The sequence below is a fragment of the Etheostoma spectabile genome, unplaced genomic scaffold, assembly GCF_008692095.1.
Source record: "Etheostoma spectabile isolate EspeVRDwgs_2016 unplaced genomic scaffold, UIUC_Espe_1.0 scaffold00004438, whole genome shotgun sequence".
Taxonomy (NCBI): Eukaryota; Metazoa; Chordata; class Actinopteri; order Perciformes; family Percidae; genus Etheostoma; species Etheostoma spectabile.
The window spans coordinates 51,596-78,036 of NW_022603151.1; the positions used below are offsets into that span (position 1 = coordinate 51,596).

At 49.7% G+C, this 26,441-nt stretch overlaps 1 protein-coding gene across 5 annotated transcripts in view; it reads left to right on the forward strand.

Annotated features, from left to right (window-relative positions):
- LOC116677135 (uncharacterized) overlaps nucleotides 1–14,394 on the forward strand; it is a 61,950-nt gene extending 47,556 nt beyond the window's left edge. For 4 of the 5 annotated variants that reach the window (XM_032507818.1, XM_032507820.1, XM_032507822.1 and 1 more), the window contains 7 exons: nucleotides 8,433–9,867; nucleotides 9,950–10,735; nucleotides 10,816–11,007; nucleotides 11,088–11,279; nucleotides 11,798–11,989; nucleotides 12,070–13,253; nucleotides 13,412–14,394. In XM_032507818.1, the coding sequence (XP_032363709.1) occupies nucleotides 8,768–9,867; nucleotides 9,950–10,735; nucleotides 10,816–11,007; nucleotides 11,088–11,279; nucleotides 11,798–11,989; nucleotides 12,070–13,253; nucleotides 13,412–14,139 (4,374 nt within the window). In that variant the 5' untranslated portion in view covers nucleotides 8,433–8,767 and the 3' untranslated portion in view covers nucleotides 14,140–14,394. The remainder of the gene's footprint in view (nucleotides 1–8,432; nucleotides 9,868–9,949; nucleotides 10,736–10,815; nucleotides 11,008–11,087; nucleotides 11,280–11,797; nucleotides 11,990–12,069; nucleotides 13,254–13,411) is intronic. The other variant, XM_032507823.1, reaches the window with a different exon arrangement.
- The last annotated feature ends 12,047 nt before the right edge of the window (nucleotides 14,395–26,441 follow it).

The window sequence follows — 26,441 nt, forward strand, 5'->3', positions numbered from 1 at the left end:
ATTGTGTCTTTTATTGTATCTGTTCATATTTATTTCTTTGTGCTTTTTTACTGTGAAGTACTTTGGTAGGCCTCAGCCTTGTAAATGTGCTATACAAATAAATATGACATCGACATTGACACACGCAAATTCACTGATGAGAAATTGAGTGTTCGTTGACACGTTGTAGGTCATAATTTGCAAAACTATCGAACAGTGCGTTAGCCAATGCCTCTCTTAATGAGCAGAGAGAGCCATCAGACTGGTGGCGTCCTCTGTTCCAGACCATGGCTTTGAATACAGGTGTTTGTCAGAGACCCAGAGCTCTTGTTGCTATTGGGTCAAATAGATGTAGCCCCAAAGACCTCGTTCGCATGTGTGACAGGTACATCTTTTACTTGTACATTTGCCTGAAATGGGAAAGGCTCCAGCTCACGGAGGACGAACTGTCACACCTATTTGGCGGCCGCAGTGATGTTTTTGCTCAGTTGGATCCAAAGTGGCTGTCCCGGTTCGTTGCCAGGTGTCGGATCCTGTACCACAGGGAACTGAACAAGTGTCTCTCTTTATCACCTTTAAATATTTCCAAGACCTTGTACAAGGTGTGGACCGGAGATGGCTCGCTTGTAACGGTTGACAGCAGAGGTCGTGTGGTACGGATTGAGGATTTCACAGACCCAGGTCCCCTGAAGAGACTCGGAGATGAGGCTTTCACAGCGTTCGAGGAGAACCTGTCGGTGTTCTCTGATGTGGCCTTTCGGTTACAAAGCAGAGGAGCGCCGGCGTTGCCTTCGCTGGTAATTTGTCGACACTCTGACTCGCACAACATCTTGTGTTCAAATAGGCGGACGTGTTACGCGGTCAAGGAGTGCGACATCCGAGGTCTGAAGGTAGAAGCGGGCTACATCTACACGAGAGACGCAATATGTCTGTACAGATCGATTGCCTCGTGGAAGACCGATGTCTGTCTGGTCTTTGATGAAGGCTGCCGAGAGGAGATTGTCCACACGCTGTGTGCTTTGGCAATGGGAGACTCTAGGTTGGGCACCGAGTACACGCTGAAATGCGTTCTACCCGATCGAGGGTTAGGCTTAGATTTGAGAGATCTGGAGCCGCTGGAGCCTGAGTTGACACTGAGAGATAGCCTCGTTCCCTTGGTCAATGAACTCAATGAGCCTCTAACGCGTGAACAGTTGAACGTTCCCATAAGCTGCTGCGAGCGTGAAGGCTTGACGTGTCTCAGAGATATGACCAGACTCCCATCGGGATTCGCTATTCTCGCAGAGAACAAGAACGTGCTCGTGTTGAGGCACATATTGAGGGATGCTCTGGTGATTGTACCGACACGCTGGGCTGGCATGACACCAGGGGTGGTCAGAGGGGACATTCAGCTGAGACACTGCGATATCACTGCTCCGACAGGGTGTGTGACGGAATGGTTCCCCTGCGGTCACTCTCTGTTGAAAATCGAAAGGGGTCTGGCGGGTGTACCTCCTCTCGTGATATCCTGCAACGGAGATGGAGACCACAGGCGCCCAGGTGAGGACTGTTTCGCAGGGGAGGTGCCCACACTGCGTGTCCTCAGGAGCTCCAAGTATCAAAGTGTCCTACCGAGAGGGTTTGGGTCGAGAGGCCACCATCTCTTTGATCAATCAATGTGCCTGCTACCAGCCACCATGACCATTGTTGCACCAAAAGCGTTACGTTTCCAGGGGTGCATGGCTATAATGTACGCGTTCGATGCATTCAAACGGCTAGGTGTCATTGAACCAGAGCGCACTTGCAGCCCTGTCCGGCTTTCGTTTATGTCCAATCTGAGCGTGCGAGAGGCTCAGGTTCTGCTCTTGTCATACCTGTGTCTGACGGAGTCCTTTGGCGTATCGGAAAGGAGCAGCTTTGTGTTTACCGTGCAACACCATTCAACGTTATCTGAACTCAGAAGGCTTGTCTCCGCAAATCCGAGAGTGCACTCGAGGCTTGTGACACTGGACCTGTCGCATGGAGAGGAGGCAATGCGAGAGGACCTAGAAGAGGAGATGTTGCGAATCCGAGATGGGTTAACCGCTAAAGACAGCAACGAGGAATCTGGTGGCTGCAGTGGCTGCGAGAAAGGTTTGCAAAGCGAGGACCAGGAAAGGACTGAAGATGACAAGTGGGAGGAAGTCGATAGTAGCAACAACGACGAGGATACCGATGACAATGGTGAGGATATACATGAGTACACGGGAAAGGAAGAGGGTCGGGAGGACAGCAGCACCTCTGATTGCAATTGTGTGGATGACTCGGACGACGAAGAGCGAGCGGTGGCACACATAGCCAGAGTCATCAGCGCGGTGCCCAGGTTTGGCGCAAGAACCGGACATGTCGTCTTGTTTGGGCGTGGAGGATATCAATCATCAAGTTACAAGTATGTCACGATTGGTCTACGCACACTGGGCCTGGTTGACTTGAACATATTGCGTGCGTGTGGTTTGTTTCACTCAAAACACGGTCGCAGCAGAGCCACGTTGAAGATTCCGGATACAAACGGCGTGCTACCCGAATCATGTTGGTTGCGCGAGGGCGGCACTTTGCTCACGGATGACCTGTGTCTCTGTCCTGGAGCGGGACCCAATGGCCTGCATACGCCGTCGCTTGAGCGCAGCGAGTGCTTCTTCCAACTCAATTACTCTCCCAACGCGGCTAGGTTGACGAAAGGCCACCCGCGGGTAGTTGCCAATGTGGGTTTGGTCGCAGACATGTCCCGGATAGAGCAGGCCATATGTAGCGAGACAGCGAGAGGCTACGAAGAGCAGAAACTCTTTCGCCTCTTTAGGACCGCTCGCAGGAGGACGCATCCGTGCCCGATCGGGGTTGAGATTGACGAGCCCGATATCACAGACGCTGACTGCACGGAGCCTCTCTACAACAGATCTTGGCTTGGGTCATCACAGAGGCAACAAGCTGGCCAGTTCGACGCACTCTCAGCCATAGGAGATGGAGAATACTTCCCTTGTGTGGAGATAGCGAGAGACGCTGATCTCGAGGAGAGCGATAAAGACACGCTGGCCTACCCACTCTCGGAATACAAGCTCAACCTCACGATTAACTCTTCTCCGAATCACTACGCGTTGGACAGGGCGGACAGAGCCCCGGGTGAATGTGGCTCCGTGTACGAGGCATGCCTAGACGAGGCCGTGCTACTGGGCCACTGCGCGAGGCTCACTGTCACGCTGGGTGCCAAGAGGAACTTTGACGTGAGCTCTTGTCTGACGTGGTTCTACAGGTCAGTTCACCCCTGTGTCCCTGACATGAAAGTTGGAGACGTGATGCTCGACTACGAGTTCACGCTGCATGGCAGGGGCGAGCTGTCTCCTACATATGCTCTCCTGAGTCATTTGGCGGAAAGCTGCAGGGTCAACTGCTTCCCCAACTACAAGCTCATCACCCTGAGTAGACACAGAGGTGCATCGGTGTGGACCAGAAGCACAGAGGCCCTGTTCCACACGCGGAGGTTGAGGACAAACACCGTGGGAGCCTTCTTGTGCGCTCAGGACCACAGGCTAGCGCCTCTGCTGTCGAGGTGTTGCAACCCAAAGCCCTTACAGCCGTCGGAATTCAGGACAGGTTGTGAGCTGCTGCCTCGCGGGGACGAAGAGGAGCTCCTCTTGCGAGCCTATTCCAAGACACTTGGCCCCGTGTTCGAGTTTGACAAGGTGCAGTGTTTCCCATCCAATGTCAACACTAGTCTCGGGGATTGGGCATTCATGCGCCTGGTGAGCAGGTCCTCTGGAGTCAAGCGCTACCCGGGCACCACGGTGGTTGACGGATACACTCTGGCGTTTGCGGCCGAGTCGCCGCTGTTCTACCTCAGAGACCAGGGGCCCTTGGTGCACAAGCTGGAGTCGGTGGCGGTGGTTGTAGAGAGCAGCTCAGCATACAGGACGCACGTGTTGCAGAAAGAGGACCCAGAGTGGCCGGGACCCAATCCGTTAGAGCCGCGAGACCGCATCAAGTGTAAGACAAAGAGCTGTGTCATCAACGAAATGTTCATGCGCTGCGGAGGCCGGGATCCCTTGGATGGGTACGGCGATGTGAACGGGAGGTCTTGGGCCAAACTGATAGGCTTCAGGTGGACATTCAAGAAGGCCCCGGGTGACACGTGTCAGGATCAAGACTGGGAACTGGATTACCCCGTGTCTGAGAGCTTGACTGTAATAGGGCCTGGCTGGTCTGGCCTCGTCGACACTGTAAAGTGGCTGTGCGCCGCGCCTCCTGCCAAATTCACCTTTGGACAAAGGAGTTGTCTAGGAGAGCCACCGCACAACAAGCTTGCCACGCTCATCACGTGCATGGGACTTGACTCTAGGACGGCTCAGATCCGAGACCCTGCGGAGTGGAAAGGCTTCGACGTATTGTGCTCCCGTGTGCTGACGTGCCCTACCGAAAAGGTGTGGACCAGAGGCGTTTGCAAGGTGGTGAACAAAGGCCTGAACACATTCAAACGCGATGCCCTGGTACCCATGGCCAACCTGATTGTGATCGTGGGACCCGGAGAGTGGTACGCCTTGCCCTGTAATGACGAGGGCACACAGTGTGACACCGCAAAGGCACACTTGCCACTGTTTGGCGAGAGTCTGATTTATTTCCAGGAGGTGTGCTCGGCTCCAGAGTTCGCAATGGCCCTGGCGTGTAGAATGCTCTCGGGAGAGGTGCACGAAGAGCTGGAGATAAAATGCCTAAGACGTGGGGTGTACAAGTACCTGCAGCGTGCGTTGGCCTGGTTCGCGGGTGCCACAGGACCTTTCAGATCACGGTCAGTGACTGTCTTCACGCCCGAAGCGGACGCTGAGACTGAATCTTGGACTCACACTCTGCCCCCGGGTTTAGACGTTCTGAAAACAAGTAGCACCAGCTACCTGGTCTCTTGCAATGAGCCATGCAGGGATGATGTGTCTATGACGGTTGCAAGGTCCAAAGGGATTGTTCGCGTCAACTCGGCTGGTAATCTGGTGTTGCATTCAAACCCAGGGAGTTTGAAAGTATCTAAGACAATGAAAGAGGAGCCAGGGGTACATGCTGTCGTTACCACCCCAGTGGATGGCACAAAAGCCTGCGTGAGCGAGTGTGCCCAGGTTCACGTTTGCTGCCACCTATCGCTGAGGGAGTTTTGCAAGCTGCAACGCATACCCATGGGAATTCGAGGTCCCGAAACGTGGAAGAAGGCCTTGCCGTGGTCAAAGAGGGAGCCGGGTACCTTTTGCTCTAAGGTGTCTAAGTTAAAGTACAGATGGGAGTCTGGGAACACAGACTTGGTCGACGTGCTGCCTCAAGACTGTCGTAGTTGGTACGGAGAGCAGCTGCAATGGCAGAGGTGCTCCGATGGGAAACTGATACCTAGAAGAGACAGATTTTGGCACCTGATTGACTACAGAAAGTCTTTTGTCAAACAGACTGCTGCAGACATTGTGAGGTCTGACGAAGACAGACCCGAATCGCATAACCTCGATGATCACTCAAAAGGGGAAGACCACAATGAGGAAGGTTTTGAAGATGACCATGTGGTACACGGTAAAGGAGGATACGGTGAGGCCCAGCCCGGGGAACCCACGATTGTGGACTGCGAGTGGCATGAGAGGGATCTTTCAAGTTTCATCTTACTCAATTCCCGTCTCGAGATTGAACTAGTCCCCAGACTCCCTAGGAATGAAGGACATGTGTTCTTCGAACCTGTGCACAACCCGGAGTACAGGACCGGAGGGGCATTGGACGACTCAGGCAGTCTCTTCAAGTACTACAAGCCTCATAACTTTCTCTCGCTGATGTACGATGTCTGCACAGTGCTGATCTATGGCTGCGGACTGAGACCTGTGTTTGTGCACGGTTCCTCGGATGCTGCTGGTGAGAGGGTTCTCAACCTGGTTATGGGAACGCTTGCCTTGGCCGATAAACTCTCCCCCCCTGTGCATCCTAGCCGTCCAAAGATTGCAATTGTGGTACACGACGGGAGAGAAGAGATGGTGAAACTCGCTCGGAGGATTAGCCGCTGCATAGTTGTGACCATTGGCCGCAGGAAGAGAGCGGGCGCTCTGGTGTACACGTTTAGGGAGTTGCCACACAATATAGAAAAAGAGGCCTGCTGCTCAGCATTTACTGGCTATGACAAGCTTGCAGGGCACTACGCTTCGCCCAAGAAGTTTATCGGCCATAGTGGCATGTCTGCATTTGCTCAGCTAACGACGCTCTGGCCTTCTGTGTGCAAGAGAGGTGACATAAAACACCCTACGTGCTCACAGGACCCCAGATGGATAGGAGTCATGGTGTGTCTAGCAGAGTGGCAGGGGCAGAGGGGGATTGCAGATGCCGTAGCCCCGGGAGCTCTAGAGGCTCTGAGAGCGAGTCTCGCAGAAGCCACGGGCTGCGAGTGAGCGAGCTGTACGATCTTGCGTGCAGAGCAAGGTTGCTTGGGGAGATTGAGCCACAACTGCGGACCTTTGTGGATGCGTTTGAGGAGCCCAGGCGATCGGCCTCGACGCCCCAAGAGCCTTGTGTCGAACGCATAAATGAATACACGGTGTGGCTCACGGTGCGGGGCGTAGAGAACCAAGACACCATAGCACATAAACCCAATCAGCCGCTGACGCTGTCCGAAGTCGTACACGCATACACAAGACTGAGCAGAGAGTTCATTACGTGCTCACAAGAAGAGTCCCTGAACTCCTTGAATTCGCTGCAGGACTTTATGTCACTCATGCTCCGGTACCCCATTGTGCCGAAGCTGGCCATGGACACCAAGGAATGTCCAGAATGTTTTTTCGAAGCGGAAATAACCGCCGACACGTGGAAAGACGTGAGGAGGAAGATGTCGTGCTACCACTTCACGCTGAGGCACGAACAGTTTGTGAGGGCAAAGGAGGACACTGCCGATCTCCGCATTGATGACAATGGGGAAATGGTGAGAGCCGGACCCTGCGGTGGTGTGTTCATGACCGAAGAGAGCGAGGACAGTGGCGATGCGGGTGAATGTCTAAGACCCATGAGGTTTCTCGAGCAATTGGAGTCACTCAAGAGGCGCGATGAGATAACCAAACAGAAGACATTGGGCAAAGAAATACTCCACGAACTGAAATCGCACAGCCACACACTCGAGGAGCTAGAGGCCCCCAGGTATCTGAGTTCCTACCCGTTGCGTTGCCTTCACCAATGTTACGGCTCGTTGAACAGGAGCCGTGTGAGAGCCCAAGTGCTGTCGGAAGGGTACCCCGAGTTTAGCTGTGACAGGCTTCGAGCTCAGCTCAATGTCGAAGAACTGAGACTGAACCTAAGGTCCTCAGCCTCGACGGGTAACAATGACAAGCTTCTCTCGCATGTGTGCATGGCCATGATAGGTCCCGTGCGAAGATACCAGCCTAGGTACAACTTGACGGCAGAGAGAGTTGTGTTATTCAAACACCTGATAGGTTCGGGCTTTCCTGTAGAGATTGCTGCGAGTCTGGTGAAGAGTGTAAACAACTCTAAGAGAGTGTCTATGATTGCTTTATCTTTGGCCAAGGGGGTTGAGCTACAGTTGACAAACACAGTTCAACCCACCATATATAACAGAAAGATAGCTTCCCTCATATGGTTATTCTCGCACATCACCGCATATTGCACGCTCCGACAGCTGAATCATGGCTACGTGCGAATGGGAGACTCGCCTGAAGACATGGCCTGCGATGGGCTCTATGTGTTCGACCAAGATCACGTGGGCTTCAGATTGTCCTGGGGACCTGAGCTCTCAGATGCCCCGAGAGACGTGCGTGCCACAGGACCAGCAGCCTCAGCATACCTGCCCTTCTCACAGATTGTGGAACTGCTTGCACTGCGGGATAGCGTTCAGGAGAGACTTTGCCAATAGAGTCGTGAGAGCCGGACCGGAGCAGTCTTACGACGCTCTGGTACAGTTCGGTAATGCTCCCATAACCGGCATGGTCAATCTACAGTGGAAATGCAAAGCTATGGAAAGACACAGCTCTGAGCGTTCAAAACACTCTGCTGTCAAGTTAGACAAAGTTCTCAGTGGGTACGTGGCAAGGAGGCAGAATGGGCACACATTGGGCTCCAAGTGTTCCAAGCATCAGCAGCAGCAGCAGCAGCAGCAGCAGCAGCAGCAGCAGCAGCAATGTAGAGTTAAGGGTACAGTCAAGTGGAAAAAACCTGTCTGCATGCAAAAGATGAAGAACAGAAGCTCTGGGAAAACACCCAGGTGAAAAGGATCACAACAGCATGGATCATTGTACCCTATTCTGCAAATGACATACACAATCAATAAAGGTTTTTTTGTAATTACAGAAAAACATTCCTGTCTTTATTTGCATATAATACTGCATTTACATTTCACACACACACACACACACACACACACACACACACACACACACACACACACACACACACACACACACACACTTACAGTGTTGTTTATTCTTTGGCAGTGACACGGAGCAGGACAGCCATACATTCAACCTCTGGGAGAGTGAAAAGCATTCTGGGACACACAGTTTTTTGGATTACATGAGTTAGATCGGACCAGTGTAACAAACCTTTAACAAACCTTCTCAGTTCATAGGTGACCAGGCTAGAATGTAATTCTCCTGGGACTCCATTCTCTTGAACTGTCACCATCAAGGTCATAGCCTTGGCAGTGTAATCAAAAGCACGGGACGCTATTTCGCTTTATCTCTGAGGAGGGGTTGGGGCCTATATAAGATTAGTTACCAGGCTTTGATCAAGTCCAGTGCAACTGAACAGTTTCGAGGCTGTGAACATAATGGCTCGTAATTCCTACAGAGATAATTACTACCAGTGTCACAACAGAGATGAAGGATCTGACAGTTATCCAGGGTGGAGAGAATCAACACCCACTCCAGAGCGAAACCAAAGGTTGAGGTTGGAGACTGAAGGTGTAGCTAGGCATAGCAAGTCTGGCATCAACAACCGAGACTCGTCTGCTGGGCAAAACAATGTTGGGTACCAGGGAAAAAAAGGAGCCTTCTGTGATAGATCTCAGTTTCAGGCCAATAGACCCAGGTTTCAGCCAGACCGGTTATCACTCAAGACAGGTGAATGCCAGGCTAGACAAAACAGTGACAAGCGAGCACCAAGGGATCGTGCTCCTCCATATGGTGCACAAGTGAACTTCCGTAAACGTGAAGGGTGTATTACACCCTCCGAAGGGCAACCCAAAAGCTGCTGGACATCTGATACATATGCCGATGACCTGACTTGGTCTCCAAACAGCTACCAGTCACAGTCGAGAGGCGGTGGCTACTGTTCCCGGACCACACGACGCGGTCGCTCTCAGGGCACACGTGGCGACCACTCTCAGGGCACACGTGGCCGCCACTCTCGGGGCACACGTGCCTGCCACTCTCAGGGTACCCGTGGCGGCCACTCTAAGGGCACACGTGGCGGTCGCTCTCAGCGTCCACGATGCGGCCGCTCTCAGCGCGCACGAGGCAGTCCAGGTGGCAACAATGAGAGTCCTGTATGTGACTTAACCAGGAGAGGGCATGAACCCTTCACCAGGGATTCTGTGAACCGCAAGCGCAAGAATGTTGACAAGGCCCGCCAAGAGGCAAAGCGTAGCAGATACGATAAGCCTAACGAGACGAGAAGAGGATCTGCAGCAGACCGTACCGGGGATACATCGATTGACATGTCCAGAAAGCAGTCTAGGTCTCCCTATAAAAATGCGAGTCGCATGAAACAGCCTGATGACAATCCCAGTGATGGCGAACTTCTTGGCACGCCTGGTGTGTCCAAGTTGCCACGTGAAGCCAAGCTTGCATCTGAGGAACCTACTCGTGACGAACCCGAGAGCCGGTCCGGGCCTGTGTCTACAGATGAAGAAGGCCTTGCACGTGGCACGTATGTAAACTGTTCAAACTTTGTCAATAACAAAATTCCCCATGTCTGTTTAAATTGGTAATTTGTTTTTGTCTTCTTACAGGGAGGTTGCAAGTGTTGTACACGTTGTCCGTGACCGTAAAAAACAGAAATCCCTGTGTGTTAACAAGCTGAAATTGCCCAAAGACAAGCCTGAGGGGCAGTCAGGATGCGAACAGTCTCAGGTCACAAGTCGCAAGAAAGTGAAATCTGCAGGTGCCATGTCCAAGGGAAAGCGCAAACCCATCAACCGCAAGCATGTTAGTGTTGCCAAGACCAGCGGAGGGTTAAAGAGGAGGAAAGATTATAACAATGCGGGCCCACATAAGCCTGAATCACATACGCCTATCAAGAGGGGAGCGAAGAGATCCGCAGAGGACCACACAGAGAACAGGTCAGTCGACATGTCCAACCAGCAATGTAAATCTCGACCCGTTCCTGATAAACCCCGCAGCAGAGCTCTGCAGCTGGAGAACAGCAGCTCCGATAATGACTGCTTTGTTGTCGATGATGATAGCAACGCAGCCCCACGTAAGCCTGGATCACATAGCCCCATCAAGGGGACAGTGGAGGGATCTGCAGAGAACCACACCGAGAACACCTCGGCCACTGGGAATCTCGTGAGCAGAAGAACCTGGTCACGGTTGAATAACAACATTGATAGTTACGACGACGAAAGCGACAGCCCACGCCCTGGCCGTGCCACCAGCTCTGATAGGGATGATCGAAGGTCAACCGAACGCTCCCGAGAATCCCAGGAATCGCCCGATGGCAAGAACACTACGCTTGACGTACCCGATACGCGATCTATACATGTGTCTACGGACGGTGTAGGCAATGCTCCTCACACGTATGTACAATGCACATAGATTGTCTAGAAGGTTCCCCCTTGTCTATTTAAAGTGGTAACGTGTTGCTTTCTGTGTACAGGGAGGTTGTCTCTAGTGATAAACAGGAGAGTGTTGACAGTGAGGAACAGAACGACCAGTCTGACGCACCTCCGTCGGCCAAACGCACCCAAGGATCCCAGGAATTGCCCGATGGCAAGAACACTACGCTTGACGTACCCAATACGCGGTCTATGTATGTGTCTACGGACGGCGTTGGCAATGCGCCTCAAGCGTATGTACAATGCACATATATTGTCTAGAAGGTTTCCCTTTGTCTATTTAAAGTGGTAACGTGTTGCTTTCTGTGTACAGGGAGGTTGTCTCTAGTGATAAACAGGAGAGTGTTGACAGTGAGGAACAGAACGACCAGTCTGACGCACCTCCGTCGGCCAAACGCACCCAAGGATCCCAGGAATTGCCCGATGGCAAGAACACTACGCTTGACGTACCCGATACGCGATCTATACATGTGTCTACGGACGGTGTAGGCAATGCTCCTCACACGTATGTACAATGCACATAGATTGTCTAGAAGGTTCCCCCTTGTCTATTTAACCCTTGTATGGTATTCGGGTCAAATTGACCCATTTCAGATTTTAATAAGAAGAAAAATTGTACAAATATACTGTACATTTGTTCTATCTGAAATCAGCGGCCTTACCTTATTTTCTTTGATAAACATGTATTCCTGACTCAATTCAGAAAAATATTCTGGATATGACCACTTATGTTTTTTTTTCCATAGTGGATTTTTAACCTTATGACAAAAAATGAACCCCACTTCCATTTTTAATCGTGTGCTAGTAGAGACTGATTGCATTTCCTAAACATATGTGTTATCCCAATTGTTGTAAATTGAGACAAAGACAATATAGTAGATTATGAAGGAACATTTTATTTCAGAATTGTTTTTAAAACCCCAAATAAGTCATGGGTCAGTTTGACCCGAGGGATACGGGAGGGTCCCACAAGTGAAGACAACACAAGGGTTAAAGTGGTAACGTGTTGCTTTCTGTGTACAGGGAGGTTGTCTCTAGTGATAAACAGGAGAGTGTTGACAGTGAGGAACAGAACGACCAGTCTGACGCACCTCCGTCGGCCAAACGCACCCAAGGATCCCAGGAATTGCCCGATGGCAAGAACACTACGCTTGACGTACCCAATACGCGGTCTATGTATGTGTCTACGGACGGCGTTGGCAATGCGCCTCAAGCGTATGTACAATGCACATATATTGTCTAGAAGGTTTCCCCTTGTCTATTTAAAGTGGTAACGTGTTGCTTTCTGTGTACAGGATGGTTGTCACTGATGCTGAAGAGGAGGTTCTTGAGGGTGAGAAACAGGACGTCCTGGTTTCAAACCAGTTGCAAGAACGTGACAGGCATCAACCTTCCTCTGATCCAGCTCAGAATTATCCCCATTGCAACACATCAACTGCCGAAATCATTCACACGCATCTACACGCCACCGATCAAGGGACTGTGGTCTGCCAGCAGGAACAGCTACACCATCTGCAAGGGCAGCAAGGCCCTCACCTACAGGAGCCCAAGACACCTGTGGTATTGCAGGCACAAGAGTGGCATCAGCAGCAGTACTCACAAGGGCTGCAACAGCAACAGTACTCACAAGAGCTGCAACAGCAACAGTACTCACAAGAGCTGCAACAGCAGCAGTACTCGCAATGGCAGCAAAAGCCTTATCCGCAAGATCTCCAAACACCTGTGGTCCTGCAGCCACAAGGGCTGCAACAGCAGCAGTACTCACAAGGGCAGCAACAGCAGCAGTACTCGCAATGGCAGCAAAAGCCTTATCCGCAAGATCCCCAAACACCTATGGTCCTGCAGCCACAAGGGGAGCAACAGCAGCAGCAAGGGTCTACATCAAACCCAGGATTCATTGACACTCATAAGATGTTAGAGGGCTTGAATCCTGTAATCCACCGTCAAGAGAGCCTGTACCATCTGCAATCACATGCCCCCCAAGGCTTTTGTCTGCCACAGCTAATGCCAATCACCACACCAGCACAATGTGAACCGGATATAAGCTATCAAGAACCCTCACCGAATCTATCACAAGAGCATGGAGACGGGGGGACAGAGGACTTTGACATGCTGCTGATTGCTGTGAAGCAGTCGGTCTTGTGTTCCACATGTAAGACTATGTTCAACAGGGCCATTGTATGCGATGGATACCTGATTGAGCTCAACAGGGCCATACAATGTGAGTGCCATTGTGTGACCTGCACACTCTGTTACCGTAAAGGTAAACCTTGTAGACTGTGCAGACTTAAACCAAAAAACGGTCTTGTGAGTACCATCGCAAACACCCTCACCAGTTGCCCTGTTCTGGACAAGATAGGAGATTGGGACTTGGGGCTCGATGACACTGACCCTTTCAAAACCGAAAACGAAATCAACGAATGTGTGCGGCAGATCCTTACTCAGGACCAGCCTCCCAGTGCTGAGGACCTGGACCGAGGTGGGTGTAATTTATGTCTACTATCTACATAATATCTATATTACTTATATTACTTTATTAACTATAAATGCAAAATGTAAAATCATCATCATCATCATCATCATCATCATCATCATCATCATCATCATCATATTCATCATTGTGCTTCTTCTATACAGCATTCGAAACCCTCATCCAAGATGGAAATGATACTATGACCTTCAAGTACTGGCCAAACAAACCTATGCCACTGCACGTGGCCAACAAATACGTGTGCATCCCTCACGTACCCGGGTTCTGGGACCATGTTATTGTGGCAACCCACGCTCCACACACAATGGAGGATTTGATCGGCCCCGATGTCTTCCTGCCAAAGTTGTTTGGTGTGGAACTCGGTTGCTACAGGTTTCACTGGTGCTGCTTGGTGTTGAAGAAACAGATGGTCTTGTCTGTGTGGTGCACTGATGAGCCTGGCAATGGACAACCAAGAGTTATCCCTATTGTTGAAAATGATCTGAGAAGCTATACAGATTCTCCAAAGTTCACAGACATGGTGTTCTATCTCCGTGAGTGGTTTACAGCTCAGTACACATCCCCATCCAGGGAACTCAATATGGTATTGGATTGTAAGCCTTCACAAGGTTCTACCTTTGTTCATTTCATAGCATACTTGGCTTCTAAGATTGGAATGAGATGTGTGACCCCTAATGTCTCCCAGGTCAAGACCAAACATGATATGAATTACCATCTGAACCTCAAGGCTGCAGACCACATATTCGCTGAACCAAGTGTTTCAGGTTATTGTTTAAATATTGTTGACGAGTTTGCCCATCGTAACAACACGAAGGCTGTCTCTGTCAGCGTGCAGTGTGTTTACACATGCACCGAGAAATACTCTGTCATGTAAAGGTTCTTGGACTTGGTCGTGTCACGGTAAGAGCTGTACAGTAATCTTGATCACACTGCACAGTGTACTTTGTGCCTGCACCTTTGATCAGGTGCAGCAACGTGTCTATGGACCACATTGTATGTTAACCCAGTTATTACTTTTGTTATGATGACATGTTTCTAGCTACAGTGGTATGTATTAGATGTCTAGGGTCCATACACTGTTGCATTTCTATTGATTTCTTTTCTGTAATTCACTTTTGCAAATTAAACCTGGAGCCCAGAGCACATGTGCCTTTTTTTATTTCTACACTTCATGTACACTACAACATCTTTGTAAAGCACCCGAGTCTGTGACACTAGTCAATCACCTACACAGTATACACGGGTGGCAGAATAAATGAGACATGTCAATGACTACACCTTTAATCATCAGTATTGCCGTAGAAACAAACAGAAACACAAGATAATATCAAGCGAAATGTACAAATAAGGTACACAGTCAAGAAAGACACAAGCAAGCCAATGACACCCATTGTTGATGTAATACTGTGATATCCTGCCACACGCTGGACACGTCAGACCGGTTTCCTTGTATCTGTGTGACACACGCTTACACTATTGGATGCAATTCAGAGAGTAGCAGTGACTTCAGTTGTGCGAAATCTAATAACACATCGTTCCATGGGGTTTAGTTGGTAAATACATGCATGGACACACCACACACTATCTCGCTACTGCACTGCTGTGTGTCAGTTGTGAGCCAATGTTGAACTCCCTGGTGCACCACGTAACATTTTGTATTCTGTGTCTGCACAGTCCACAGGAGGAGCTCACACTGATAGCGGATATCGTGTTGGCCTGTCCATTGTCCTTCGTCTCGCTGATGATGATACCTCGGTTATACTCAGCTTGATGTGTACAACCATTAGGGACCTTATAGAGGCAGCTTAATATGATCCCTAAATAGAATTTAAACCAACCCATTGTACACTCTCATTGCAGATAGAAACCTCTTTTTTGATGCACACCCTGTTGTTGGCTTCCCAGCCAGAGGTACTCTCAATATTCCTCTTCACTGTCAACCATGGAATGATATCCTCCTCCAAATGCACTCCTGGAATTACCCCGGCCTTTGAGGGTTTTGGTGCGTTGGACCACGGATTTGTCTTTGCAACGCTCCAATACATGTCGCTCGCACACCAGAGCTTGGGGTAGCCGCTGAGGCTGACGAAGAAACTTGTCTTTCTGGGACCCTGGAACATTGCCGCCGGGCGTAGGTGGAGCTGAAGGGTAGCTCTTGCACACGGTCTCGAGCCAGCTCGCTGGTATGTCAACTAAAGGTGCTGTGTGAGTCTTGGCTTCCCCATGAGACGTGCGGCTCCAGAGATTGTGTGTCACAGGCCCTGCGGAACTAATGCAGTAACGAAACAAAAGATAGATGTAGTATCTGGAGAGTTTGCGATTGTCCACGAGTATCAGATCGGGAATTGGGGCTCCTCGGTACACCGTGCTAGCACACTCCATGGTGTGTAGAGACTCTAGATCCGCTCTGGGTGTGTACACCGTGTCTGCTCTCTGCCACATGTCTCTCAAGTGCTTCAAGGTAGTCTGCAGAGAGCTTTCGCATTTGAACGTGTCTTGCAGCAAACCCGTGGCTGGGGCACCTGCCACTATCAGGCACTCAAAGAGCGACAACGACGCGTGTTCAGAGAACACAATTTCTCTGCGGTAAACCGAACCGCCATTCATTGCATACTATTTACTAGCCCGGATATAAGCACGTAACGTGCGGGTGCTGATGATCTTGCCTAAATGGCCCACGTCAGGGTTCCAAGCAATCCAGAAAAGCTCACACATCTGGTAGAGCGGTGCAATCTGTATTACGTTAAGACATTGCTTTACAGTGACTTGCGCGGTGTGCTGGACTGGCTCGGAGTACGGTACACATTTGGTCAACACGAAGACACCGTGACAGTGCTAAGTAGACTTGCCCCGTCACTCGGCGACGTCGCGGTGGTGAATGTGGACACTGAACCACAGCTTGAGGGCAAGAGACGTGTAATTGTATACATAAAACAGGATCACGTGCATGCGCACTATAACTCAATAGTATTGTTCCTAGTGGTCAACCTTGAAGGTTCCCCATACAATCGGGACACCGGCATCAACTTCAAATACGCACGGGCCGTTCTCTCCGAGCGCAAGGCCCCCCTATTCCCCGAATTTGCCAAGTGTCAACATGTGGGTCTGTCAACTGGGAAAGTACTTCAGGAGCAGTATCCCATAATAGACGGCTTTGTGGCTCTTAGCTACGATACGACTAAGCCCAAGACACCCAACGTGCCCGTAGACGGATGTGGACGAGTGTACAAGCCTCTAAGGCTGACGAAAGAAGTTTGTCCCTGGAGCCTCTATGCAGACATACCTGGTGACCTCGAATGCACCATCGACATAGAAACACTGATAACCACAAAGAACACGGTTCTGGGGCGAGGAGGCTTCGGCGTGACCGTACAGCTCAACGAGGACCTTGTTGCAAAAATCAACCTGTTTCCAGACATGCTGGACTGGAGCACGGCTGTGATAGACTCTGAATTTAATCGCTATGCACACATCGCCTCCCAAGTGGAAGAGGTCATGTTGGGTGTGTCGATGAAACACGCCAACATCTTGCGCACATTCGGAGGTCTTTGGTGTAACATCCCTGGGTACCAGCTGGGCGGCAGAGCTGTGCTTATCATGGAACGAGCCCTATGCTCACTGCACGACTTCAGGGTGGACATTAACAACAGCTCAGTTGTGCCCATGGTTGAATTGGACACCTTACGTGGACTGGATTATCTGCATTCGAGAGCAATCCAGCACAGGGACATCACGTACAGGAACATCTTGGTCTGTCACCAAAAAGACAGAACGCCCATTCCATTCGCATTCAAGATCAGCGACTTTGGCACGGCGTGTAACTTCTCTACTCCAGATCAGCCACGGGGCAACCGTTGTAACATGGCTCCGGAGGTTATGTGGTGCTTGAACGCGGGCACGGGGAGCGATGTGTTCAGCTGGTACTGCGTTATGTGGGAGCTGTACAACGGCTCACCTTTGATACCATACAGGAATGGGAACGAGAGAGGTTTTTGTAAAAAGACATACGCTGAGAATCTATCCAAATTGGTTGGGGTGTACACCCCCGAGTGCACTCTTTCGTTCGAACTCGGCTACATGGAAGCAATTGACGCTCGTGCCCTTCACGCTCAATACAAAGACGCGAGACCTAGCGTGGAGCAGATACAGGCAAACCTCACAAACATGTCCCTGAGTAACAATGACAAGGCGTTTATCCAGATAGGAGTGCTGTGCATTACGCTCTTCCCTCAGGAGAGATGGACTCCTTGTGATTTGCTGAACCTCGAACGATACAAGTGTTTGAGTAGAGACATCAGCGAGGCACGTGTACCACAGAGAGCACTCCCACTGTCCATACGTGCAGGGGAGTACAGATTGACCGACGTCATAGTCAGTGATGACTGTGCCCCCGAGGGACTTGCTACACCGACAACCGATGCAGCCTCAGCGGCACGTCAACCGACTAGAATCCGGTCCCAGGTCAAAGAGTACTACGGCTTAGACATTTTCAGGCTGGCTCCTGGTCGTATACAGCCTTACCAGTGGTACTCAAACAAGGTCAAACAGCTTGCTGATGTGTACCAGAGCAATAGAAAACGCAAAACTGGGAACGCGGAGGCATTGATCGGGTCCAGGCACTTGAAAGTGGTGTCTGTAGATCCGGAGGAAGGTACTTCAACCGGTGCCCCTGTTCTACAAGGGTTCGAGCGGGAAGGGGAACCGCTAACCAATCGAGCAAGTGAGCGCCCGCATGGAGACACTGCAGGTAACTCTTCACATAATGTCGATTGGAGCAACGGACCTGTGCAAATGCTGAGCACTAGCATTCTGGGTCATGCTGCACTCGGCGGTGACAATGTGTCCGCGCCGTCCTCGAGCCTCGAAAGCCGGACCATAGGGTCTCGGGGTAAGGTGATTATACGAAGCAAGCAGATCCCCGGCGAGATTGCCACACACATGGCCATACTCAAGAGTGACAGCGTGAAAGAGATAAAGCATTTCAAGGAAAACGTGATCCTCCTGTCACAAAGCATGACGCAAAGATTTCCTCTCATGTTTGCCGGTCCCCGAGGCGGATTGTGTAAGTGCTCTAGGTGCAACGATGTGTTCATCTTTGAGTATGCACAGCTCTTTGAAGGGTGCAAGCAGTTGTCCGGATTGGACGCATCTAACCCGGCTGACGGATTACTGCTGCAGGTGTTTCTGATGCTCAAAGATGCTTTAGAGTGGAAGCTGATGCCCACGTACATGACTGAATGTAACGATATCCTAATCAGTAGAGGAGCTGCGATGATCGACATTGTCTCGTACCTCAGCAGGCACTTCACAAAGCCTCAGTCCTCCATGTTTGGTGAACATTGCGAGGGCTTGCTCAGGCTCTGCGTTACTATGATCACAAAATACCTACCCCATTCGGAACTGTGCAAGCAGCTCCAAGAGATGAACGCCAAGACACCCGCATCGTGTATACTGACCACGGCAATTGAACACTTGAAAAGCTCAGGTCCCAGCCAAAGGATCACACCGAGCATATTGACCCTAGATGGTAACTTTTTCACATTCAGGGATTACACATCAGATACACCCAACTGGCTGACAGCTGCGGGTGAGGAGGAAGCTGCTCACAATAGAGGTTGCACTAAGGTGCTGGTGTACGGACAGCCAAAGCCTTGCGAACGAGATTCGACAGTTGAGGGTCTACACGCTGTCAAGCTGAAGACACTGGTTAGGGACATAGTACTGAGGATGAAAGTCAAGATATTTGGACGTGCGAGGCTCGTAGTGACGACACTGGATTGCACACAGGGTTTCGCTAAGGTGACTCTGAAGCGTTCAGAACTCTGTAAGATCCCCAGGTTAGACCAACTTGACCAGTCGAGGTTGTTTCATGACAACAACGGAAACTGTTTCACGCATGACGCTATTTCGCTCTTGTCCGAGTGGGCCCCTGTCATAATGTTCACCAAGTGCACGCAAGGTGGACCTACTTCAGACTTCACTGCTGAATATTACAGTGTGAAGATCCTGATGGTTCTGCTGGGGCCTGATGGCACTGTGGGATCGCTCGGAGCTCTGTTCCAGGACATGTCGAGTTTCAGCGTGACAGACTACTAAAAGCGCAAATCCCTGTCCAGTGCAGACAGGGACCCTAACCCTGCTCCCTGCACTTTTGTCATCTACGTCTCACTGTCCCAAGTCACGAATGCACGGCTTGATTCATCACGGAACACATTGCAGCAGCACCAGTGTTGTCCCGTGCCTGTATAAGACACCCATGCTGGATCCGTAATGCTTCATGAAAGACTCAAACCTGACGAGACTGTATGCAGTTGTTGATACAGTCTCATACATTGCAATGTGAGCACAGACAACAGAAATACATTGCATTGCCCCCCCCCCCCCCCCAGCGGTCATTCGGATACTGTCTGTTCGGTTCAAGCAATGCCGGCTCCCACACTCGCAGATGGTTGATTGAGTAAAATGGTACAAATCAACATTTACGGCGTGCATAGATGCTATTGGGCCAGGTCTTGATTGTTACCGTGGTTTGCACCACAGCTCATTTGATAAATCGAAGAATGTGTGACTCTAACCAAGAGTGACAAAGACGGTCACATTTGCTCATTCACTTTCAGACAGAGAAGATATGAGGTTTGCGTGCAATACGTATGAGGCCAATCACCAAATACAAAAAACTAAGTTACAGCCTGTGCCCGGGCCCTCAACATGAGCTTGGACCCTCAGCCTGAGCTAGGAAAGGAACAACAGCCTGAGCTTGGACCCTTAGCTGGCACTCGGATCACCGATTTGAGCTCAGATCAACAGCCTGAGCTTGGAGCCTGAGCTTGGAGCCTCAGCTGGCGCTCAGATTAACAGTCCAAGCTCGGATACATTGACTGAGCTAGGATCAACAGCCTGAGCTTGAACAGTGACCCGTTGCTGAATATCCTCCGGTTCCAATCGTCTGTATGGGGGAGGGATTTCTCTGTCAAACCCAGGATAAAACACCTCTCAAGAGACACATACGCCTCACAGACTCTGAGGCTTCATAGGCTCAGGACAGACTCCGGTCTTAAAAGCCCTCTCTGGATCCACATTTGCCTCACAGACTCTGAGGCTTCATAGGCTCGGGACAGGCTCCGGTCACCCACCGTGGAACAGCACTCGGGATCTTGTGCACAAGCTGGTTGCTTTAAAAGCGCACTTTGTATTCAGGTTTAACCCGGATGAATGTATCGAGTCGAACGAGATGGCGTGTACAAAGACTAGATTTATCGTAACAAAGAACCCTAAATGGAGAGACAACTCTAGCCACACACATGCCTTTAACTGTGCCAGTGCACAAGGACTCTTCAACGCTGTGGCCAATCTAATGGTGCGTAAGCAAGCTGAACTGTCTGGAAGCGAGAAAAGGCGCAACCCAATAAATGTCCACAAGACTATCAGGGATAAGGTGCTCCAGAACGCTAAATGTATCCAGCAGAAACCTTCGGTCGAGCTGTTACGTGCGCTCATGGACCTAGTGGATGTCGAAGGTGGGAAGGAGTTTAACTGTATTGCAAATGTAGACGAGGCTGGCATCAAACACGTGCTTCTGGCCAACGGTAACTACACAGCTTTCTATGTGCCAACTAAGGAGCTGGTGTGCCAAAATGGTACAAAGAAGGTTATCCCTGTGGTCACAAACTGCCCTGACACCGACAATCTCGTTTTGTGCGACAGTTCCAGATCCATGGTCGGAACCTATGTCGTACATATGCCGCAGACTGGGAAGGATCACGGGAACACATACTTTTTACAAGAAGTGCTTTTTGTCCCTGGATACGAAAGTCTCCGGTTGCTGAAGGTGGTCACCTCTAACAGGTTTGAATTCTGGGACATGGCCCTGGAAGTACCCACGGACTCGACAGCTCTTATTCCTTGCTTTCAACAGATCCAACCTTCTCAGCTACTGTGCAGTAGTGAAGCCAGCCCAGGTACCTCCGGCAACAGCGAGGCCCTGGCTACTCACATGTGCAGGATAGATCCCATGTGCTGCGTGGTAGGAACAGACTCGGTTGAAATGATGAAGAATAACCACGAGCGGAGCCTGGATTGTCTCCATGCAGAGCATGTGAGATACAATTTGACACACTTCCATTACGAGAACGGTGGCACTCCTACTGTCTATTACAGAAAGAACAGAAGATCAGTGGAAGGCAAAAAGGTGCACCTGGCCTTGGTTGTAAACCTGAGACAGGGACAGGATGAGATACCTGAGCTCTATGTGTCTACAACGCTTAGGTTTTGCAGGGCTGTGAAACAAACTTGTTTCAAGGGCAACGGGGAGCTGGTGAGCAGTTGGAATGATACGATGCAGGACTTGGACAGGAATTCTTTCATCCTTGGACCTGAGATGCATCAGGAGATATACAATCCCACATTGACAGCCTTCATTAAACGTGTCAGCCCAAATAGTTGGTGCAATTACACACCCAGGCACATTGCAAGCACAATTGAGGACCCCGTCATGCTTGAAATTGTGGACTTGGCCATTAGATTCATGGACAGCAAGATCCCCAATGCGTTTGCAGTTGCGGAGCTGTTACATTGCCCCATGGAGAAAGTGAAGGAATATCAGCGTTTATGGAACCTGTACACCTCTGACAGACAAGTTAACACTGCCGTAAAGAAGACGCACTATAACATGATTGAAGCGCAGATGTCAATGGACTGGACTGAGCTGGGCCACATTGCATCCAGGTATGGTCAGATCAGATACCACGGTGATGACAAGAAGATGTCAGCATGCAAATCGTTGTACAAAGATCGTGCTATGCACAATGCAGCCAAGGCCCAGAAACTGTGGCACAGCGTGATCAAATCGGACGGAAATAAGGACAAAGCTTTGGGTCAGCTGTATTCCAAAGCAAAGGTGCTCTTCATAAAACTCCGCACCCAGTACAAAAAAGTGAAGACAGTGCTCAAGTTAAAAGACGAGCACACCGGCAAAGCAGATGGCACCAAAGTACCTTGTGACGAGGAGCGTAGCAAACTCAAGACCGGAGTCCAGAGCAGTTTGTACTCTATAGCCATACCGGAAGCTGTTCTTGTTTGGACGTGGATAAAGAACATGTCAACTCTGCTGATGAGTGAACCCTGGCTGACTGGTGAACATCTAAGGAGAGAAGCTGTTTGCACGCTCCTTGAATTAGACAACATTCTCCTGGACAGTAGACACGGCGTGATGCTTAAAGAGTGGGTGATTAAAAATCGCCCCGTGGTCAATGTGCTCAATAACCATTGCTTGCAGGATAGACTCAGTAAAGCACTCGTGGACTGCCTAGCATCTATGTCCACAGAGAATTGGAAATGCAAGATACTGACATCCTTCCAGTGTAAACAAGGTCAATCCAGGGGGCTCTCGGCCCAGACTATGCTTTACGAGAAAGGGAACCCTAGCAGATTCCGTGTAAAAGGAACTGGACACAGAAAACAATTACAACACATGGCATGTGCCATGCAAGATCGCACGTGTGAGAGGAATGTGCATTCAACTCTTCGACCTGGGACAAAGATTGCCAACAAGGCTCGCAGGTCACAATTGTACAGCTCCCGGTCCAGCTACAAGGAGCGAGACTCTGAGGCTGTGGAAGTGACCAGTGAAGACGAGGAGGAGGACCAGGAGGATCAGGAGGAGGAGGATGAGGAGGTGGAGGAGCAGGAGGGGGAGGACCAGGAGGAGTGGTACGCTGAAGACAATGGGAATATGTCTTCAACCTCTAACTCATTCGGGACCAAGGTCAAGAAGAGGGCTCAGGCTCACGGGTCACAAATCAACCACACCACAAGGTACAGAGACCATGTGCTGTATGAGGCCACGGAAGTGAGCAGCGATGAGGAAGAGTCTGATGAAGTAGATGAACATGAGATCCCTGGCGAGGATTTGGACGCAACAATGCTTAGTGACGAGATGGAGAGATCCGACAAATATGATTCCAATGATGAATTTATAGACAATGGACCTATAAAGAAGGACTGCAGCAGTGATGAGGAGGAGCACGAAAATGCGTTCTGTGCGCAGTATCAAAGGAAGAAGGCTGTTCGAAGGCGTATACGCGTGCCTTGTTCAGAGTCCAAAGAAGAAGACTATCTTCACCAGCTCGGCTATGGTGGTGACACCAAAAGAGACACTGGTGCATATAAGCGCGTAGTGTTATCCTCATCAGATGAGGAGTCGATAAAACCCGCTGTAAAGCGCACCAGACGTGCAAAGGAGAGTAGGGTTAAGGAGAGACGTGTGAGGAAGGAACTGATTGGGACTGAAAAGAACCCATTTCTCCCCAACCCTACACCGGAAGAGGACACTAGAAACAGACAGTGTGATGCAACGAGGTGTAAAACAGTAAAGCCACATGACAACACACAGGCCCCGTTGAAACGAGATTCGCCGGGCTACAATTGCAGGCTTTCAGACTCAGATTCCTATGTCTGTGAGGTGCCTCGGGGCGGGGCCAATGCCGATATAAAAGGCCCTCCTGTCCCCGTAAACCATGCCAGACAAGGAAAGAGACGTTCGCACAGTAAGACTCAGAAACGTGAAATAACAGATCATGGGAAACACCAAGAATCACTCAGCAACTACCCAGAGGCTACAACTTCACGGTGGACCCCTGGTGCTGCACAGACACAGGGTCCGGGGTTTCATGGAGAGGCTGCAGTCTTTGCTAATTATACCAAGCAAGCTGCATGGGCTAGTGACAGCCTTGAATCTGATCAGGAGAACCAGAAGGACCGTGACCCTGTAGAGGAACATTTTGGCAGTGAGGATCACTCAAACCAGTTAAACGGGAGTGCATCTGAGGACGAGAACCATCCAGAGAACGAGGATTCAGATCTGGGGCTTGACAACGTGCACGCCAAACCAAGGACGCCAAGGACCGAAATAGACTATGACAATAACAATTGTCCCACCCTTAAGTTTTGATATTTGCAGTGATGTCATCTAATGTGGTGAAAAAGCCAAGAGCCCCCCGGGGGCCCAGCAGTGCTTCCATGAAACGGTATTTGGAGGGTCTGGCCAATGCTGTGTGTGCGACTCATTTGGAGGAACCTTATTCAGATGTAGCCCTGTCATCTCGATATTCCAGTCTGGAACCCAAGGTCATGCCTAATACTCTGGATAGATATTTAGTAAGGAAATGATTGGTTGGAAGGCTAAGGAATGATAATTTCACTCTGTACCCTGTGTGTCCTGTTTGAGTCTTTTTTTTCCGTGTGCTATGCATGTTTTGTATTGTAACGTTTAAAACGGGTTACTGCCGTGGCTGTGTCCTGTTCTGTGTGAATTGAAGCATCTCTAACACGCTGTATAACATACATTAAAGTAAGTGACAACTTTTGAGTGTTTGTTTTGGTGTCATTATTTCACATGTGCACGCGTCATTTCTATACCAATACAGTTGACTAACAATCACATGTTGTACATGGTGAGGTAGAAGAAGAGGAGGAGCGCGAGAGTTGATCCACAGAGTTTGGCTAGCAACACAGGTGACACTTCTCTCAGGGGCTTTCTATCAACACTTTGATGTGAACACGCAGGCAAGGCAAGGCAAGGCAAGGCAGCTTTATTTGTGAAGCACATTTGAGCCGCAGGGCAATTCAAAGTGCTTTACACAAAATCAATGAACTGTTGTGTTGTCTTTGGGTCAAATCAAGCCGTTTTAAAGTGTTTTCATGAAATATGGATTTCTTTCAAACAAATTGCACAAAAATAACATGGATGATTCCATCCAACATTGATTACTTTCGTTGAATTTCTTTTGGGTATTTCATCTAATCCTATGGCATTTGAATTATTTATTTTTTAATGGTAAAACAATATAAGGACACAAGTTTAACATCCATAAATCTGTGATTCACTTCCAGCTCCGTCTGGTAATCCGAGACAAGGCTGTGGCTCTGAGCACAGCCTGTGGAGGATCCGAGCCCAGGCTGTTGCTCAGTTTGAAGATTAGCTTTGACCACCATAGAGAACCAAAACCAAACCTCCTATCTTCACTGCCTGTTGTGTCAAACGAAACAATCAGGACCTAAACCAGTGGCATCTATGGACATTACACATGGCATCTATGGACATTACACATTTTGATTTGAGCCGTTCTTCTGAATTACCAATCGACAAGGATGGGAACTGGTATATATTGAACAGAACATGGTCTTCATTTTCACAGTATCTGAATGACTGCTGGTGGGGCTCCGTACCTGAAGACTCTATTGAGTCTTTTCTGCATAGACCCGAGGTTAACAATGGGGCTGTGGTCATTGCAGAGAACTTTTCCGGGGGCCCGTTCTCAGGAAGGGTGTGTTCGGGTATGCGGAAAGACCGCTATACCGTAATCAAATTTGAAATAAACCTCCACCAAGGCCATTACAGGGAGAATGGAAATTTTCAATTTTATAATCCAGTTTTTCTGATGAAAGATCTGATTAATAATGTACCTGGAGGATACTTATTGCCCAGACCGGCAGACATCCCTGATGGTCCAAAAAGGTTTTCTGGGGCAGTTATAGTAGAAGAGATGCGTGACATGATACGGTTGCTGAAAGGTTCATGGTGGGGACTTACAAATCCCCGTGACAGACATTCACGGGAGCGTGTGGAACTCATGGAGGATCTACAAAGAATAAACGATGGACACCACTGTAATCCTGCAGCAGCAATCTGTTATATCGACGAAGACCATCTCGGACACCTATTCAAAATCATAACCTCAGACCTGCATGTACATAATGTGGTTTTCCGTAATGATGGGTTTATGCTTATGAACAAACACTTCTCCACGCTCCGACGTTTGCTGGACTACATGACCGAGGTTAAAGGGTTGACATTTGTGCCAAGACCCCCTCCGTCGCTGCAACAACTCTGCAGAAGGGCATGCAAGGATGATTGTGAGACAGTTGGACCAATTCCACAACATCTCAAAGACTTCATGGAGTAAGCACATAAGCCCGGGAATTCAGCTCGGTGAACACTGAACCCTGACGATTTCTAGTTCACATCCACATGCTTTGGTATTGCTTTATTATGTGCAGTTTAATTACCATTTATTTCGTTTCTTCTGTGTTCACTTTTGCAATGTATGTACTGAGCTTGCACATGTCACATAAAGACAGTAAATGATCATTCGTTGCCTTCCATTGTTTCCATCTACA